This window comes from Lepidochelys kempii, chromosome 6 (assembly GCF_965140285.1).
Source record: "Lepidochelys kempii isolate rLepKem1 chromosome 6, rLepKem1.hap1, whole genome shotgun sequence".
Taxonomy (NCBI): domain Eukaryota; kingdom Metazoa; phylum Chordata; order Testudines; family Cheloniidae; genus Lepidochelys; species Lepidochelys kempii.
This window is the reverse complement of record NC_136385.1, coordinates 79,780,358-79,800,808: the sequence shown is the minus strand read 5'-3', so window position 1 is coordinate 79,800,808 and position 20,451 is coordinate 79,780,358. Positions and strand designations below refer to the sequence as shown.

Genomic DNA, 20,451 nt, shown 5'->3' with positions numbered 1-20,451 from the left:
ACCCAAGCCTTGTCTAGATATAGCATATGTCTTGAGGAGGAGTGCTTCTGCCAGCATAATAACTCCACCTCCCCAAACGACATTAGCTAAATGACAGAAGCATTTGTCTATCAAGCTTCTACAGTGTCTACAGAGGGTTTTTTTCCAGCATAGCTACGTTGGCTAGATGGTGTAGCTTTTTCACATCCCTGACCAACATAGTCTATGCCAAGAAAACTTAGTAGTATAGGCCTGCGCCAAGTTTCCTTGGTTTGTGTAGTTCTCAGCTGTCTAACGAACAGACGACAGAACAGGGCACTGCTGCCATCACGACAAACTTGATTTTCAGAGTTTTATGCAACTACCACTCAGCTAAAAAAAGGTGGAAAGTATGTTCTGACAATGGCTTAAATTGTGGTTGTTACTTTGGCGAGCACCACATGTACACATCAGAAAGGGGACAGCTTTTGAACAGGATGAAAAACACTATGTAGGTTCTCGTTCAGGTGAAAGATTACTGTAGAATCCTGTAGTGATAGGTGAAAAGCTAGCGGGGCCTTATCTTGCAGAGCTGAGGGAGAGAACTGATTATTTAAAGCGAAGTACATGAGCCAGAATAAAGAGAATGGAAGACCGTTAGGAACAGCTCCTTTCTGCCTTGCCTAGATGGAGAATGGCTGTCGTTTCACAGAAGACAGTTTGAGTCTGCTACTGATGGAACTAACAGAGCTAGTTCTTTTAGCTCAGGCAGTAGAAGATCAGGTTTTTAGGTCCAGAAGTCCCACGTTCAATTAAAACTGCTGACAACCCATCCTAGGGTTTCATTTTACAGAAGTTTTCCTGCTTTATTTTTATGGACTGCTATGGAACAATCACAATGCCAACTGCCAAATACTAGGTAAAAACCTCTTAGGGCTGTGGAAAGTTCAAACAACAGAATGCAATGCTGATGTTAGTATTCTACAAAGAATGTGCTATTTCCATTAATGGCGTGAATCACAATATAGAGGAATGGGTTCTGAGAGGGGATTATAGAAAATCATATTTGCTTAGAGATTTGTTTAAACACCCATTATGTGATTAGCCTCCAACCACCCCTTTCGTTGTATGTATTAAGAGTAAAGCATTCAGTGGCTATTCCCTAACTATCTTCTAGGTTGGAGTTGATGGCTTTAGAGAACTGTATGAGAATTTTAACAGCAGTTAAGCGGTAAGATTTGAATTCTTGGCATATTCTTTTCCAGCTCAGGGAATGTTCTCCTAGGCTATAAAGTCTCAGTCTCTCTCTCCTTTATTTGCACCCAAAAGTAAGTTACAGCATTTGAGATACAGCAGATTTATAGTCAATTAAAATGTGGCATATTCAGTTTCGTGTACATAAATTTCCACTGTAGATAAAAGGTTATAAAGCACTCTACAGACAAACACAACCTATCTATAACTAATATTCTAGAAATCAGCAGAAGTGGTATTTTAGATTTCTTTCAAAAAAGTACAAAGAAAAGTGAGGCGATCGGGGGGAGGAGGGGGAAGGAGATCATCCACCAGGGTGATTTTTGAACTCTTATTTTTTTCCTATATCAATTTATTTTTCAAAGCACCACAAAAATATTCAAAGTTTATATTTGGGTTTTTTTATATTTTAATTAGATTTTTACAAAATAAAGGTTTAAATCTGTTAAAACTGAACTCCGTATACCAACCTTAATAGTGTAGCTACTTTTGTGCCATAATATTGAGTAGGATCAGGGTACTTTAACACTACAATATTATGAGAGCTCTACACTTATCCCAAATTCTGATAGTACTGTATCTACAATAGGCATGGAATGTTCATTACTGAAATAAAAATGAGCACCTTGCCATTCATTTTTGATGTGATCTCTGACATTCAAATGAATTGTAACATCTGCTCGTACTCGCATTGGCCAGTTTTCACCAATGTTGGGCTTTGCCACCTCTACCACAGTGAAAGACACAATGGGTTGTGCCATTCGAGCCCATCCACCAAACACAATGCCTCCATATTCGGATTTCCTTAAAAAAAAAAAAAAAAAAAAAAAATCAATAGTGTGTTAGAACCATCAACCATTGCTGCACTCAGATTTTCTTTAAACTGCTGAATAATTTAAAAACCACATCATCAGCTCAATATGTAAGGGACACGAGGAAGAATTTAAAAGGCACGAAATTTCAGCATATCTTGTATCAAAGAATCAACATATAATGTAAACTAACATTTTTATTTCATATTCTCATCTCCTGTGTGAAGGTAAAATTTGTGATGACATTTCAAAAACAGTCATTCAAAGAAAGAGAGAAGATGAGACCACCACAGAAAGATTTAATGGGTATGAAAGGGAGAGTACACCCTATGCACTACAGAAAATGGTGACATATAGGTGGGATTTTCAAAAGCACTCAGCACCAGTGTAACTCTGCTCCTAGTGAAGTGAGTGATAACATCTTGATTTCACTGGGAGCACAATTAGGCCAATACGGAATACTTGTGAAAATCCCACCAGTACTCCACATCCATACCACTGATACAAATGATCAACAATTAAGAACAATTGTTAATACAGTGAAGTTTGTGGTTAACACTTAACACAAATAAGGTCTCAATGTTACTAAAAAAATACTAGTCAGCACACAGTGGTCACAAGCATTCTTCGTGGGCAACAATACCCAGAATATATTTTAATAATATTATTAGAAGATTAATCTTGCATGAAGCAGTATTTTACAAGAGATTATGGAACACCACATTTATACCTTTATAACAACTGGAAACAGTTGGTTACTACTTACATGACTATATCCACTTTATATTATAGACATCACTAATTATTTATTCCCCAAAAAGCTTTAGCTACTTCCTACATTGTGGTGTTTGGTTTGTTTTAGTTAATACAGAAATATTACCAAGGTTTCATCCTACTGACACTATCCTCAATGTCCTGTCTGATCTCATATGTAGACTCTAAGCGGAAGAGATTAAAGTTCCGTAGAAGGTAGTCATGAAGAGTCAGAAACTGTAAATTCAGTTTAGGAAGAGCCAGGCAGCCTAAGGGGAAAAAAAAAAAAAAAAAAAAAAAACATTAAATCCATCTTCTGTCTATTAATGTAACAAATCCATTGGTTTTACGTATTCATAAACACTATATACAATTCTATCATTATGCTTTAGTCATGATATGACAAGATTTAAATACTTTCTTCTAAAGCCACATACTACACCAAAAAAAGGGGGGGAAGGAGGGGGTGGCACAAAGGCCATTCCCCCCCCTTTGTAAATCACCTTCAAGCGATCTAACTGTACTATTTTATTCTTGTTGACCATTTCTCTGTATGCAACTGTCGTACTTAAAAGACACGTGTCTTTGCATTACCATAGCAAATTATTTGCAGTCATTGGTTAAAAAAAAAAAAATCTTCACCAGAAGTGACCACAGTTAGGACAACCATACTGGACAATTCCCACAAAAGGTTTCTGATGTAGAAGAATTGGTCCAGTGACACATGCTGTGGACAAGTCAGATGGTTTCTTCGCCAGAAACCAAAAAAAAAAAAAGAAATGAGGCGGGTGGATTCTGTTTATTTTTACATTAGAACTTCAGCCTTTCTAGGCTGGAAGACTGATGACTAGAGAACTAGAGCCAAGAGAGTGAAGGCTGAGCAACTGAAAAAGGGAGGAAGTTTTTTTATTACTATTATTAAGTTGATCTCTTTATTTTCAGTGAAGAAATAACATTTAACAAAGAGCTGCTTTGTCCAAAGATTCTTCACCATGATTCCTTCACTTTATTAGGGCTCACAATAACCATTACCAACACCTACCAGAAACCCTCTCATAAAACAAGACAAAGCCAAACTTGACATTAACAATACACTTGAAGGAAAAAAAGGAAAAAATCCACCTGCTTTCTGTGCTTCTATAGACATTATGAAGCAGCAGAAAAAAAATTATCTGAAGGTCAACTTTAATTTTCCTGTCAGTAATATAGTAAAAGTATTTGAGGATAGGGTTCTCTCTATTTTGGATATATCATGGCAATAGTGATATGGGGCAGAGTAAAGGTGCTTTGGCGACTAAGATTTGTGCTAGTGTTCAATGTTTTCCCCCTCCTGAAGTAACTGATACATTTTTGTTGATAGAGCTATGCAGAGGGAATAGAAGGGGCAGGAGGAGAGAATTTATCTATGAGAGAAGTACCTATTCTACTTAATGGGCCCCCTTCATTGTCCATACTGTACTCACCCATTAAGTACTATCCCTCTCACTTGTCAACTAAAAACCACACACCTCCCACCCAGCACACAATTCCCTACCATATCTTCCCAGCATTGTAACCACCCATACTTAGCTCCGTCTGGCTCCAGAGATTATATTTTATGCAGAAAATGCTTTTAAACAGCTAAATAATGACAGCAACAACCTCCCCAAATATCATTGGCACCAGGTTTGGAGATTGAATAAATTTTGGAGTTTCTATCTGAGCCAAGCTCATGGAGTTACCATGGGACCAAAAAACCAACAACAAACCACAATACGAAAATGTTCTAGAAATGAGTTCACTGCATACTTCAAGCCATCTTCTCCCTCAAATACCCTGCCCAATTAGCCCCAAATCATTTCCACGTTGGCATAAAATCATTCCTATGAAATTTCAAGTGGATGGATTAGTTTTAATTAAGTCAAGCTAATGGAGGGAGACCTAAGTGTGTTAAAAATTGGGCACAGAAAGCCCAAAATAAATAGCAATGTTGTTGTAGCCATGTCAGTCCCAGGATAATAGGCTACTTAACCTTAAACGGTCCTTCAGAATATGTGCTTACTACTTATGCTATTCTATCTGTTTGACCTTGTATTTAGCTGTGACACTCCGAGTACTTTTCTCAGAACTCAAGAAGAGTTCTGTGTAGTTTGAAAGCTTGTCTCTCTCACCAACAAAAAAGTTTGGGCCAATAAAAGTTACTACCTTACTCACCTTGTCTCTCCAAAATAAATAGCTGCATTTTTAGCCTACACTATGGAAATACTAGTGTTGCTCCGCAACTCAAGTTCTTACACATTGCTCATTTAGAAGGCCTTCTGTTTTTGGTTTTTAATTTTAGCTTCCCAGGAATTTAAAAGGTTTTATTTAAAAATGGGAGAAAATTGGTAAACAAAACAAACCGCTTGGGGGGGGGGGGGGGAGAGGAGGTATGCACCAAAGGGCAGGTGAGGAAGCCTTCCTCTCCATATAATGGCCAGGTGGTCTCAACTGCCAGGACCCAGTTCCCTGCTCTTCTAACTCCCCTCCTGTGCACAGGAAGCAAACAGAATCATACCGAAGGGCCAGGATGAGGAGAGGAGTGGAAGGCTGCAGCCCACGAGTACCACCACCTCCACCTGAAAGAGCCCCATCTGCTTCCCCCACAAAAAATTCCCAGGTCCCAAAAAAGCCAAACTTCCCGGGGGGGGGGGGGGGGGGGAATTTAACTGGTAAAACCCTCTGTCTTTTTTAAAACCCAGACATTTTCCGGGGGGGGAAGAGGATAAAAAAATATTGGTAAATATTCATAACAAAGGGCTTTATACATTTAATACTTTCACTTGACTACTGTCCCAGTTTTACACCTTTGTTTATGAACTGTGAAAGCGTGAAAACTCTTATAACATGCAATATTATCCTTGAAATCTTTCTGGCACACAGTACATGTTGGCTTCCACAAGCACAGAGACACACTGCCAATAAAGAAAGGTGATAGAACACAATTATTTCTATTCCGTGAAGCTATATGAAGATAAAATGTCTGGAGGAATGGGCCAAAGAGTCTGTGCCCAGTACAGCATACCTCTCTCCAGAGCCTGGAGTGAAATCCAAGACTTCTGAGTCTCACCAGTCCTCTGCTGTTTGCAAACATCTGTGAAACCAACTGATAAAAGTATCCAAACACCCTCTAGTGTCAGTCCACATAGCAAATGACAATCTTCTACTGAGAACAGTTACTCCCTTAATTCAAGTGGCAGAGGTCTGTGCAGTGGATCTGGAAGTTCCAGCCCTGCTGATGGCCTATGTGGGTGTCAATACGGCAGCACACAATGGGGTTACTGACAGACAGTATCCTATAATACCCTGAAACACCCTATGGAATTAAGATTAGCTTCATTTAATTAAGTTTAACCCTAATTCAGTAAGGTTTATACCTATCGTGGCATTGCATGTACCTTCTCTAATAGAAAGTGAGGGGAATGCTAATATACTTCCTCTGTTATCAACCCTTTGGAGCACCCCCAGAGAGATATTCATATACTAGTTCAAATTGGATTCTCCAGGGACCAACCAAGAAAAAGGGTTTTTGGATAAACATGCTGGCGTAAAACTGGCCCATGGCCTTCTTCCTGATCCACCAAATAGGCAGGAACCCTGGTCCATGGACCCTCTCAAGCACTCAGAAGTTAAGAAATGCCAGAATTAAGAGTGAACAGGCAACCCTAGTTCTGGCATTTCCTACTTTTGAGAGCTCGCCTTTGCAACCTTAATAATGTTCTTTTAACGAAGTTTTGTGTGCGCAATTAGAGACAAATTATATAAAGGGCTGACAGCAATTCAGCATAGCATCTTTATAACACAGTATACAATATTCATATTTTGCAAAGTGAAAGCATAAAACAAGCAACACAGAAATGAGTAATTACACAGGACTACAGAAAGTTTTTCCAGCCATCGGTTAAAATTAGTGTTTCAGTTTACCAGTGTGAAAATAAGTCTGTCCATTTTTGTTGCATATATCGTTAAGAATCCCATATACCAAAAGGTATAAGAGCATTTGAAATGGAAGTTTCACTAAAAAGGGCATCATTGAAATAAGGATTTCTACAGACTCTCCACTATGAGAAGCAGCACTGATGGACTTAACTAATCTACATTCTGCTGGCAATGAAAACTGTTACTGTAGCTATTCTATTCCATGTCACCCCTTGGCTTCAAGAATACAGATAATTTTTCAGGCTTAATTTTCACAAGGCGTTCTCCATTTCTGTGTGCAACAACTCATGTACACACTGCTCCTCTGCCCATAGTAACAGGTTTTGCACATGACAATTCTATCTGTTGTGATGGAATCTACCACAGCTAACAGTGCACAAAAATGCATATGCAGGTGTGCACAAACACAAATATGTATTAAATAACTGAAGTGATTCTCTGAAACATGTCAGACTGTTTCAAAGAATGGCCTTCCACTGGAGTCTGTATAAGACTGTGTTGTTGGAGAAAGCTGTACAACTGCATGGCCTTGTACCCAGTTAAGAATGTCGTCTGTTCTGGACTGTAGCCAGCTTGTTTGCCTGATTAAGAAGAAAACTTGATTTTCAAGCAGTTTAAATATTACCTTCCTGGAGAGAATAGAGTGTTCAAGTTAACACGGCAGTTTCCAGATATCACTGCTATAAGGAAAAGGGAATCTCTTACTCTGCAGAATCTCAATCATGTTACAAGACAAAATACTGCCATAATACTAGTGCTGTTATCAGTGTAAGTTATTATTCTGCTCTGCGTGCGCTGATCTTCAAAGAATATCCATGTGGCTATTCAAAGTGGAATTTTTTGATTGCTTTTTAAAAAAGAATTCAGATGTAAAAAATAATTTCAGTTCAGAGAATGATCATGTCCCTAATTTAAACATCTTCCCTAGACTGTTGTGTTTTCCACCTCAACCAAGGAAGAGATATAGCTCTACATTTCCTAGCAGTGGCAGAGCTCTAGGCTTTATGGCATTACTTAGCTGACAACAGGAACAGATCTGTGCCAATGAGGGAAGAGGTTAAACCGACATTAGAAATTCCACGTATTCCCTAAACATTCTTAGGGCACCTGACTGCCACACAGACTATGGATTCCATCCTGAAGTGCCCATTGGTACAATTCTGCGACAAATGTAGACTGGTGCTTTTATCCTTAAAACTATATAAATTGGTTCACTGACAAGCCATTACTGGCAAACATAAATATTTAAAATATTTTAAAAACTAATCCCCAATATTGAACATAAGCAGTTCTATAGTGCAGATGTTAGTTTTCAGGATATGTATTAAGAGTTTGGGATTTCAATTTAAACTGAAAGTGACAAAACCTCACCACATGAAACTGACTTTTCAAGAATCAATTTGGAAAAAGAGCAAATTCTTTTAAAAGAACTCAACAGAATTCACTTGCTGCTCACTGTCAAACTATGGCATGACTCACTTCTCTCTCAAGCTCTCTACAGTTCACTTCTTGGGAGCAGGTAGTAGCAAGGTAGAAAGCAGCTTTTTTCTGTGCTTATATACAGATAGAGCAAATGAGATTGTTTTATGATTTACTCCAAGTTTTATTCTTCTTTTTTAATCTATGTTTATCTAATTGGTAACAAAGACATAAATTTCAGATCAAATTTATGCAGTCCAATTCAAATAAGCCTATAAACACAGATTTTTTTTTTCTTGGAAGTTAAAAGGCACTAAAGTAGCCAAAAGTAAATATTGTCCAGATTTAGAAGCTGTGGAATAGTTCTTAATGAACCAGAATTAACGACAAGTCGTTTGAACTATGAAGTTTTAAGAGCAATCCAAATATATCTCAACAAATATACCTTCTCCAGAATAGTACTCAGTTGGGACAATATTTTCATCCCAAATAATCTTCTCAGTGGGATACAGAGGCATCTGGTTAAGCTGCTGAATTTGAGATATTCGACGTGCATGACGAGACACCTAGGAAAGCGAAAGTGAACATTTATACCAAAGCCTAACCAAGTCAACATTTTTCTATGCAAGTGACAAATAACATACAGGATGGTCATCCAGGAAGTGAACATTAAAAAGATCACGTCTTCAGCTAACACAACAAGCTGAAGTGATAAAAGTACCTTAAGACTTCAGAAATTAAAAAGTTACCTCCAAACTGTCTATGTTTTATTTTTCTTCAATTAATCAATCTTGTTTGTACATTGAAGGAAATCATAAGATGTATTGCTAACAACGTTGGGCTATTTCTTCAAAAAACAATGAAAGAGGTCCCACTTTACTAAGATGACAAACAAGCTCAGGTGTAATTTTAAGAGGCCAGGTTTATGCCTCTTTGAAAACTAGGCCTGTTTAATAATTCATTAATGGTCTCATCCAAAGTCACCTGTAATAAAAACTCCCATTAACTTCAAAGGGTTTTTGGATCAGGCTCTTGGAGAGTACAGGTGGTATCCAACGATGCATTATCAAACGCAAATGAAGTTATACGACTATCACAGAAGAGTTAGCATGTAGCTCAATGGGATCGGAGCATCAATAGTTCAAGCGTGGATCTTAATACTGCACATCCCACTATAATCTGGATGTCCTACTTTTAACATTACTCTTTGAAAACACAGGAGAAGAAAGGTTCTCTTTCCCTATTAAAAATGGCATAATCTGTTTTCAGTAGTTTTAAACAGCACCAAAAACGTATGAAATGGCTGAAAATATGTAGTCAAATTTCCCTCACAAGGTTAAAATCTAAACTGAAGATGAAACAAATTTTCCACTATATTTTTTCTGAACACCAATGTTTACCTACAGTAGTTAAGTCTGATACTTTACACCCAGCAATAAATATTTATATCCAGTGCCTAAACAGAAAAATGTATCTGATACTACTGCATCCTGTTTGAATAGGCTTTGTATTAGGGGGATCATTTCACAATCGGACTTAAAACTGCTCATACAATAACATCAAGAAAATATTCCAAATAATTTTAAAATAAGATCAGCTACAGAAAAGTCAGCCTTCAAAGAGGAAATGGAACAATGGATATGTTGAGAAGCGTCCCATCATTACAACACAGGTTAGAGTTCCTTGCTCAGATCAATATCTACTCAAGTGAATTTCCCCCCCCCCCATTTCTATACTCCTGTGGAGATTTTCAAACCTGCCTATGGGATCTGAACGCTCAATTCTCACTTTAATTTATGGGAACGGAATGTCTACATCCCTCTAGACAGCACTGGAAAAAAAAATCACAGCCTAATTATATTTTAAACAGGTCTAAATAACTAAGGACGCAGGTATAATGCAAGCATCTACACATGCTGTAACAACTTTCATGATATGTGGACCTTAAGCAACTGCTGAAGAAACACTGGTAACAGTCCTCTAAAGTTGCCACTGTTCAGACACACCACCACTTTCCCAGAGGAGTCATCTTTTTCCCTGTTTGAAGATTAGTCATTAATTACTAGATTTAATTCACATCTGTTTCCAACTCACTCAGTCATCATACTGCTGTAGTTCATAAGGCACTCCTAACTGTGAAAGCCATCATGTGGTTGGCAGCATTAGAGCTGCAATTGCTGTGATTTTATACAATTTTAGGAAGTGAACGCAAGCTTTCTTGCGAGAAAAAACATAGGTGATAAATGTAATTAGCATGTGTGTGCTTTACCAGTAATTCTAGCAGAAATTCTTTGTCATAGCCTGTATCTTCCCCTTCAGGTAGAGCCGGTAACAAGCAGAGGTATGATGCCACCTGGTGGAGTGTGTTTGGGCTGCATAATATGGGGGGGAGGGAGGAAATACAAAAGCCACTGAGTGATTTTTTACATTTTATAAAAACTGCTGTTAAAAAAAACAAAAAAAACAAAAAAAAATTGAAGATTTGATAGTTTTACAGTTCAGGTAACACAATCAAGAAAAAACCTTAGAGAGTCTTAAAAGTTACGTAAAGTTTTTATTTAGTTGCTTTACCTGGTAATTGCCTAGAGGAAATCAGCACAACATTTACACCACAGAAAGTGACTAAGAAATAACAAAGGATACAGCACACCACTCATAAAGAATTCAGATACAAAAATAGGGAACATAATCAGAACTTCCAGCTAAGATTTTCATTACCATATATATTCACATATATTTGAACAGACAAGACATGCTGCCTTTAATATTTGCTAAAGTGGTCAAGCTAAAGCCCAGGGTAGAGTCTGTGTGTTAAAGGCAGAGTACCTGTCCACATTAGACTTTTAAAATGTGTTTGCATGTTAGCTAATACGTACTAATATCATACTTTTAAACGTTAGTCTAGAAAAGTCTCCTTTTTTCAGGATGAAGCTATTATGTTTGAACAGGAGAAAGCCAATTCTAACAAGTAGTTCAAGAGAAGATGGTTTTTTGTTCACTGCTACTGCTATTGTTTTTGTTAGTTTTACTAAGACTAAATAGTGGGAAAATTTACAGAATGACAAGACAGGCAGAAAGAAAGCAGTTTAACCTATCCTATAGTATCAGAGATCCCAGAACTGCATTAAGAATTGTTATAATAGCAGGCATAAAGGCACTCCCAGTCAACTTACAATACTTATTCTGTAACTACAGCAAATATACACAATGTTACTTGTATGAAAATGTTTGAACTGTAACTAAGATTAGTGAAAAGCATTTATATTTTTTCCTGTTTCTTTATTTTATGCACTTGGCAGAACTTTGGGAGAAGGAGTAGCTCCAACTCAAATTCCCCCAGTGATTTCTGTGGGTCTTTGATGCAGCAATAAGTAAAGAAAAACATTTTGAAAATATCATCAGGAAAACCTGAATTATTGTAACGCCATAAAAAATGGCAGGACGACTCAGTGGCATGTATAGTTCCAAAAACTATTAACTCTTCTACTTTTAAAATGACTAGATTTCAAATCGATGGTGTTTCTTTCACTCTACCCAGAGATCAGAATTAAGGGAAAGATGCATTTTACAAGCAGAAAGTAGCAACCCAGCAATAATAAATTAAACTTCACCACACCCACAAGTGGCAAGTAGTCTATGTACTAAGTTCCACAAATGAATAAACTGAAGCACAAATGATTTGCCCAAGGTTACCCAGCAAGTCAGAAGCAGAACCCAAGAGTCCCAACCCCAAATGTCTTCTTCAAACCAGGAGTCATAATTTGCAATGTCACATTTAATTACAGCATTACACATGTATTACTACAACATACATAAAAAGGCTAGAAGACTAGTAACAAACAATGGAGAGAAATAAACTTGAAACAGAAGAACTGAATTTCCATCTTTATGGCTTACCTCAGGGGTCCACACAGCTTTTCCAATGAACCACGAGTGTCCACTGCTGCCACATTTGAAAGTGCAAAATCGTATAGTTCCGGGAAATGTGCAAAAGCTGCTCTCTAGAAAAGCCCCCCAAAATTTAATGAGAGGTTAAATTGACGTTTTCGGGGGGGGGGTTGCTCTGACAAGAGTTTATTAATAAGAGACAATGAACATGTAAGAACTCCACCTTCCTCTGTGCAGCACCTAGCACAGAGTGGGCACTACTGGAGTAAAAATAATGAAAAAGCAACTATTTTTCTGCTTAGTAAATGTGACATACAATTCTTGTTCTTCTGAGATGTATTTATTTTTCTAACGTGTCTGATAAACACTAGATGTTTTGGCATTATAATAGCCTCCTAATTGGCAGTAATGAAACTTTGGTAGAGACTGACAAGGTTGTGAAACTCCGGGATTTCACTTACCAAAGTTCATCTAGTTCTGAACTTTAAAAGACATGAAAATTTCAGTGAACCTCCGGAGGTGCAATTCAAAACTGCTGTGAAAACCCAAAAAGAAATCTCTTCACAGTCCTAATTAGCACCATGTGAAACATGCATAACGCTCTTGTGAAAAGTCCCATAATAACCACAGGTAGTGAGGATGTGGTTTATATCTCACCTGAAAGACAGCACTATTAGCAGCAGTATGCTGAGTACTTATTCTGAGGAAAAGTGACATCTATTGCATAACCAATACCACTTCCTCCTGTACCTAGGTTTCCCACACAAATAAGTCTTATGGAGACTGACCCTTTTTAGTTAATGAGTTGACAAGATCAAAACTGGAGGTGGTATTGTTTTGCTGAAACAGATAATAAACTTACTAATATTGACTGTCACTTTAGTTAGGTTCTCTGCACATACACGCAGGCTAATTGCTCTTTTATCTGCTCATGCAATTCAAAGTGTGTGTTATATGAAGTTCTTCAGAATATTTTTGAACGAAGCTATGCAAAGTTAGGAACTGAAAGACTAGCACCATTCCTTTAATACAGCAGAAAAAAGCAAGATGTTTCCTTTTGGAAAGACCAGAATCACCATCTTATTTGCAAATTATATTTAAAAAAATATATTAAAAATGAAACCCAGTGTTTGCCTACCTGTAAGGAAGTAATTCTATCATAGTGAATTGTAGTCATCTCATTTTCTGTCAAAGCATTCCCAGTCTGGTCATTAATTTCAAAGCCGGTGTAGAATTTAAGCATGTCTAAAAGCTGAAACATGATACATGTAAATTAGTGACGTATGAGAATGGGATCAGCAACTACCATATAAAACCTTGAACAAAAAGAGATGGAACCTAACATCTGAACTTCAGGCACCCCTGTATAATATATAATCTTACCAAGATACCAATAATCTAGACAGAGAAATATGCATGGACTGATCATTTATATGTTTTGTGCATTAGCCAAAAATAACTTGGCTAATTTTAAATGAGATTCTATCATTTAAACAAACAAATTTAAAATGAGATTCTATCTACAGTTTAAGAAAGTCCTAGCAATGTCCATAATACCTATCTCTGTATGCAGAGAGTTGTAAAATATTTCATATAGACACCCCTATATTGAATTTACATCCACATGGCCACCGACACATTACACTGAATGCCATTCATACGAATTCTTGTAAAAGGCTATACATGCAAATAAAAATGAACTATTCAAATATCACTCGATACATGTACAATGCAATGTTCCACATGTATGCACAATTAACTTCAAAAGTGACAATACATCTCATAGCAATGCAAAGGCTACAGTTCCAACCACAAAATAAAGGTATACTATGAAAGTGATCTCTTAAGAGACTAAAATAATTATTGATGAGCTTTTTATCAAGGAAATTCTCGTAGGAGCTGCCAAGCGTTGAAGCTGAGACTCGTTACATAGGGAATTTAGCTTAACTGCCATGAGATAAAGCTGCAGAGACCATCTTAACAACAAATCACTTCAAGTACAGAAAGTGAAGCTCTAGTGCTTGCAATACATGCATAACAAGTGAAAAAGATAAGAACGTAATCATCTGCCATGAAGTGATGAGGTATAATCTGGTAGGGTTTGCTTCAATAGTATCATAATGAAAAAGTAGAATTAATTTTTGAATGCTGCACTGGGATCATAACCACCCCTACAGTAACGAAAATTAAATGAGATTAAAATAAGCAAGAACTTCTCGAAACTGCTGGCACACTGTTTGCATAGATACAGAGGCCTGGCACACTGACTGTACTGCTATATACTAAGGGGTTACCGGCTAGCCTGTTTTGGCCACAGAAGGCACCTTTCTTTAAAAAGAATGTAAACCCCATACAGCACCTCTGGAGGGCAAAGCTATATCAGCAGAAAGACTATATCTGGATACATCCAGGTAACAAATGAAATTTGCTATGAAGGCAAGGCAATCCAGCTGAAAATGAGAGGATCAAAGTTCACTCTCCTGTGAGTGGTCCAGGACAATTGCTACAGATACTGGTCCTGAAAATAGAATATCATAGAATATCAGGGTTGGAAGGGACTTCAGGAGGTCTAGTCCAACCCCCTGCTCAAAGCAGGACCAATCCCCAACTAAATCATCCCAGCCAAAGCTTTGTCAAGCCTGACCTTAAAAAGCTCTAAGGAAGGAGATTCCACCACCTACCTAGGTAACACATTCCAGTGCTTCACCAACCCCATAGCGAAAAACTTTTTCCTAATATCCAACCTAAACCTCTCCCACTGCAAATTGAGACCATTACTCCTTGCTTTGTCATCTGCTACCACTGAGAACAGTTTAGATCCATCCATTTTGGAACCCCCTTTCAGGCAGTTGAAAGCAGCTATCAAATCCCCCCTCATTCTTCTCTTCCGCAGACTAAACAATCCCAATTCCCTCAGCCTCTCCTCATAACTCATGTGTTCCAGACCCCTAATCATTTTTGTTGCCCTTCGCTGGACTCTTTCCAATTTATCCACATCCTTCTTGAAGTGTGGGGCCCAAAACTGGACACAGTACTCCAAATGAGGCCTCACCAATGTCGAATAGAGGGGAACGATCACATCCCGCAAACTGCTGGCAGTGCCCCTACCTATACAACCCAAAATGCTGTTAGCCTTCTTGGCAAGAAGGGCACATTGTTGACTTATATCCAGCTTCTCGTCCACTATAACCCCTAGATCCTTTTCTGCGGAACTACTGCCTAGCCATTTGGTCCCTAGTCTGTAGCGGTGCATGGGATTCTTCCCTCCTAAGTGCAGGACTCTGCACTTGTCCTTGTTGAACCTCATGAGATTTCTCTTGGCTCAATCCTCTAATTTGTCTAGGGCCCTCTGTATCCTGTCCCTACCTTCCAGCGTACATACCACTCCTCCCAGTTTAGTGTCATCTGCAAACTTGTTGAGGGTGCAGTCCATGCCAACCTCCAGATCATTATAGAAGATATTGAACAAAACGGACCCAGGACTGACCCTTGGGGCACTCCGCTTGATACTGGCTGCCAATTAGACATGGAGCCATTGATCACTATCCGTTGGGCCCGACAATCTAACCAGCTTTCTATCCACCTTATAGTCCATTCATCCAGCCCATACTACTTAAACTTGCTGGCAAGAATACTGTGGGAGACCGTATCAAAATATATCAAGAGGACTCAAGCCTTTCTAGCTTTGACAGACTTCAAGATAAAGGACCTGAGCAGAAAAAAATTCACATCATTCTGGTTACCAGGTCCTTTTTCATTTCAAATTGGAATTGATTTTAACAGCTGCTAGCCTATTAAATTTAGAAATGTTTTCTTTACCAGCTTTCTCATGGTGTAAAACATTGACAACTACCAGTTTGTGAAATATTAACTGCTAAGACCTTGTCAGCACATTAAAAGAAAAGAAGGACGGCAGTTAGAATAATGTGATTCTAAAGTCAAATTTAGTAGGATGTTCATGAAGCCTTGTCAGTTTTGGAATTCACTCCCGAGCTATCTGGAATCAGGGCCTGCAGCAGAGCTAGTCTCCACCCAGCCTCATCAGTACAGGCAGCCTGCAGCTGGTGGCCTGACTAGTTACACAACCTGATTGGCTGCAAAGGCCAGCAGGCCAACTCTTAAGCCAGCAGCAGCAGCTCATTGCTTCTCCATGCTCATACCCACCACTGTGCCCACTCCTGCCTTGCACTCAGCCTTTCCTCTGTCCTGCCCCTGCCTTGAAACCCTCCTGGCTGATACCCTGCTCTCTACAATTCCTGACCTCCAGTTTGACCCTCAGCTCCTGTTCCTGATTATGGACTACAGTTCAACTCTTGGGTCTGGTACCCAGTTTCTGCCTTCCGGTTTTACCCTTGGCTTTGGCTCTGGCTGCTAGGCCAGCTGCCCCTCCAGCCACTAGGCCAGACTGCCCTCATCCCATTCAGCTGACACCTACCTTTGGTCTAAAGTAGCCTAAACTGTTGAACTTCAGGGCACGCTACATAAACCATTCATTTCCTATGGCTTCTGGGGAGGACTGAGTTGGGCAGAAGAAAATTTGAGGTCACAAATACAGCAAAAGATTTAAACTGATTTTTGTTTTCTCTGTGTTAGGACACATTGGGTGAATGTTGTGTAGACTATTTTAAAAACTGCTCAAAACAGAGACAAGGATATAAAACACACACTACATAGGTAATGCAAAAATAATGTTTTGAGGATTTAAAATAAATCTGTGCACAAAGTCTACTCAGTAATAATCCAATTTTTAGTTTATTTCCAAAAAAACGTGACACAAAGTAATCATTTTCAGCAGACAGACAGATAACATAAGAAGAGGCAGCAAATATTTTGAGCTGCTTCAGAACTGAAGCGCTCTCTTCAGTAAGATCAAAACTCACCTGACAGAAGAGATGGCCTTCCTTTTCCCTTTTAGCAAGGCTAGAGAGGTAACAATGAACAACAAGGTGGGAGTCATCTAATACTGTATTAAACCACCGCCGTGTGGGAAGCAAGGCCTAAAATAAATAACTTGGCATTAGTAGTAGTCTTAACATACATGATTTTGAAACCCATGGCTTTCCATATATATCTTCTCTGCATTTCAAGACAGCGGGTCAGGACAGTCCTGCATCAACAGATGGTGATGGTTATTTACATAAAAGAGAATCTTCCCAGAGACATCTATCCTAGCATGCAATTCACCTGTGCTGACTCCTGTTTAAGTGAGTGGATTTTGTGCAGGTATCTGAATCCATGAGGGTGGAGCCTTTTACAGGATCAGGGCCTCAGAATGCACACCTCACTATTGAGGTGTATTTGATTTGTTTGATTATTTGTATTTTGTGTTTGATTAGCAGGACAAAGAAGCAATTATTTTATTAACGATATCCTTGACCTTCATATCTGTTGTACAATGCAAAGAGGCTTTTTTTGAGAGCATTTTTTAAAAATGTAAAAGCTGAGTCATTCCCTTATATTGTGTGCATATTTTATTTTTAAATTTAAATACTATTCAAGACTTGTATTTCTCATGCCACCAATATCAGTAAATGTACTTCGCTAACTATAATAAGATGATAATCATTCCATTAAACTTTACTGAAAACAATGGATCTCACAATTTTTCACATATTAAACTATTTAAGCCTTATTAAAATCTTTCCTGATGTAAGGGAAAAGAGAGAAATGACTTCACTCCCACCACTGAAATACAGATATTACTTTTGTATATTATTGCAGCTGTTCAACAGCACATATTAGGTAACAGTTTAGGACAAGAAATGAAGAATACCATACTCAATTGAAAATAAAGATAGAATTGAAGCAGCCAGAATGTAGTTACCACCACTAAGTAATCAGAATAAGGGGGGGGAAGGGGGAGGAAACAGTATGTCAGTGCAGTAAATAATAACTGTCATTCATAGTCTCACACACACACACACACACACAAAAGCCATCAGTCAAACCACTACAGTTTCCTTCAAAAACATATCATTTGCAAGTGGCAGAATGGCCAAGTAACTTAGATTCAACTGTAATGGATGTAATTTAATATGAAATGCCCTGCAGGAGGCAGAGGCAAGAGAGACCTAAAATGTATGTAAAAATACTCCATTCACATGGGACATGCTACAGAGAAGAAAGAACATGATGGCTTTTTATAACTAGTTTCTAGTTCGCCCGTTCCAAGCAGTACAGCAAGCTTCACAAACTATTTGAACTCGAACTCTCCTGTAATACACATAGTAGAGATAGCAGACACTAAATTTACTGCTTCTTGGCCTTTTGGCTAAGATCCAGCATTGTACCCCAATCTGGGTCTATGCTGGTTATGTATTATGAACGTATCTTGTGAACCTTGTAACTGATACTTGTAATCTCTCATAACTCAAGCCTGACCCCAGATGTACAGTACCCTCCTTCTTAACGTGTATAAACTTGATTTTAAACATTAGCTTTAATAAAAATGTCCTCTCTCCGGGGACAGTGCCCTGTACTTTCAAAGGGGTGGCCCGGATGATCTAATTAGTCTTTTGTTACTAACTGCTATGATCCTAGGAAACTAGGGTGTTTAGCAAACGGCGAGTTAACACTTATATTACTGTATCAAACACTAAATCACCTGTACTTATGGTTTCTGTAAGTGCCACCATCATGATCTTTACAGAGTTTAATGAAGTTGAAGTAATTTAAAATAAACCTACTATTTATAGTGAAACTATATCAGCATCACTGATGTGTGAACTAATGCCTTTTCATTTTCAAAGTAGCTGAACTAGAGAAACCCAGAAGAATGTCACACCTCCAATACTTGCAGAGATCATATTTTATAGAACCTCACTGCCCCCTGGGGTTGTTTTACAATACACTGTACTGCTTTTGTGGCAGGAAAACAAAAAAGTCTTAATTTCTGAAGTAATTTGGCTGTAGTAATAGAGTAAATCATGGCTTTTTTTGATACCTCAAATGATAATTAGTTAATTTGCTAAGACTATAAATACATTGACAGAGGCATAAAAATTATAAGTACAACTAAAAATTAAAGGAATTTACAATTAGAATTTTCCTCTGAATTTCCCTCCTACAGTTAACCAAGGTATCACTTCGCTAGCTACATTCTGAAACAGCATACAGTTGGTAAAAAAAAAAAGGACATTGTGAACTTCACACTACAGTAAATGCTACTTATTAGCAAACCCCTCAGTTGACAGCAAAAAGTTGCCATTATCCAGCAGTTGCCAATAAGCAGAAGGCAGGTTTGTGGGGCTATAGCCAGGGAAGGAAGCACTGGGACGTGGGCAGGACGAGAGCAGAGATATGTGCCATACAGCTCTGTGGGCCCCCCTGGACCACCACTTCCCATGGAAAGCCCAGGCATCTGAACTACTGCCCTGCCCATAGCCTTCCCTCCCAGCTCGGATTCCAACAGGGGGTTCCCCTTTGGGCAGGGATGCAGGAATCCCAGCCACTTACTTCCTGTGTAGTCCGCAAGTGCAGGAAGGTTTGAGGGGCTGCAGCCAGTGAAGGCACATCCCAGAGCTTCCTTCCCTAGCTGCAGCCCTACAAACCTGCCTGAGTAGAGGCATATCTTCCGAAAAAGAGTTCTCAATAAGTGGCATGCTATTGCCAAAATCCAAATCCCATTAAAGTCAATGATGGACCGGTTCCCAGCAAAATGTTGCTATTAACCAGAAGTTGTTAATATCGGGGTTACTATTAAGCAGCATCCACTGTATCCACAGAAAGATCAATATACAACATTTTCCTATTACAGCCAGTGAGGGAAACCAAGCCAACTGTAATCCCATCCAAGGAAAGGTTCTGTGACAAAGCAGTGTTTTTCTCTGCCTATCAAGCTTGTCATGAACACAGCAGATATTGAAGTGAAAGTCCTAACCCCATTCAAGTCAGTCAATTACAAAACTTCCATTGACTTCAGTAGCACCAGGTGTCTGTTCATCTTTGCTCATACCAGTGGTGCAGCATAGCTGCTGCTATGGCAGGCTCCCTGCCGGCCCCACACCGCTCCTGGAAGCGGCCAGCGCAGTCCCAGGGGTGGAGGGGTAGGGGTCTCCCTCCACACACTGCTCCTGCCTGCAAGCACTGCCTCCGCAGCTCCCATTGATCAAGAACGGAAGGCTGTGGCCAATGGGAGCTGTGAAAGTGAGTGAGGGTGGGGTAGAGCAAGCGGCCGGGGGGGGTGGGGGGAGGGCTGGGAATGGAGTGAGTGGAGTGGGGCCTCAGGGAAGGGGCGTGGAATCTGGGAAGGGGCGGGGTAGATCCTGGATTGCCTTTAAATTCGATCAGTGAATTTGGGCGTAAAAAGGTTGGAGACCACTGCTCTAGTGCCATGACCACTGCAATTTAATGAATCATCATTTAATCATGGTGTTAATAGATGCAGTCAATACCTCTTCCATAAAGACTC

The 20,451-nt window shown here is 39.0% G+C and overlaps 1 protein-coding gene across 6 annotated transcripts in view; it reads right to left on the bottom strand.

Annotated features, from left to right (window-relative positions):
- The window catches only part of AQR (aquarius intron-binding spliceosomal factor), a 111,456-nt gene that overhangs the window by 66,365 nt on the left and 24,640 nt on the right, over positions 1 to 20,451 (bottom strand). For all 6 annotated transcript variants that reach the window (XM_073348894.2, XM_073348891.2, XM_073348892.2 and 3 more), the window contains 7 exons: positions 16,922 to 17,038; positions 13,180 to 13,293; positions 12,051 to 12,154; positions 10,423 to 10,525; positions 8,599 to 8,719; positions 2,905 to 3,046; positions 1,838 to 2,016 (listed from right to left, as the gene is read on the bottom strand). In XM_073348894.2, the coding sequence (XP_073204995.2) occupies positions 1,838 to 2,016; positions 2,905 to 3,046; positions 8,599 to 8,719; positions 10,423 to 10,525; positions 12,051 to 12,154; positions 13,180 to 13,293; positions 16,922 to 17,038 (880 nt within the window). The remainder of the gene's footprint in view (positions 1 to 1,837; positions 2,017 to 2,904; positions 3,047 to 8,598; positions 8,720 to 10,422; positions 10,526 to 12,050; positions 12,155 to 13,179; positions 13,294 to 16,921; positions 17,039 to 20,451) is intronic.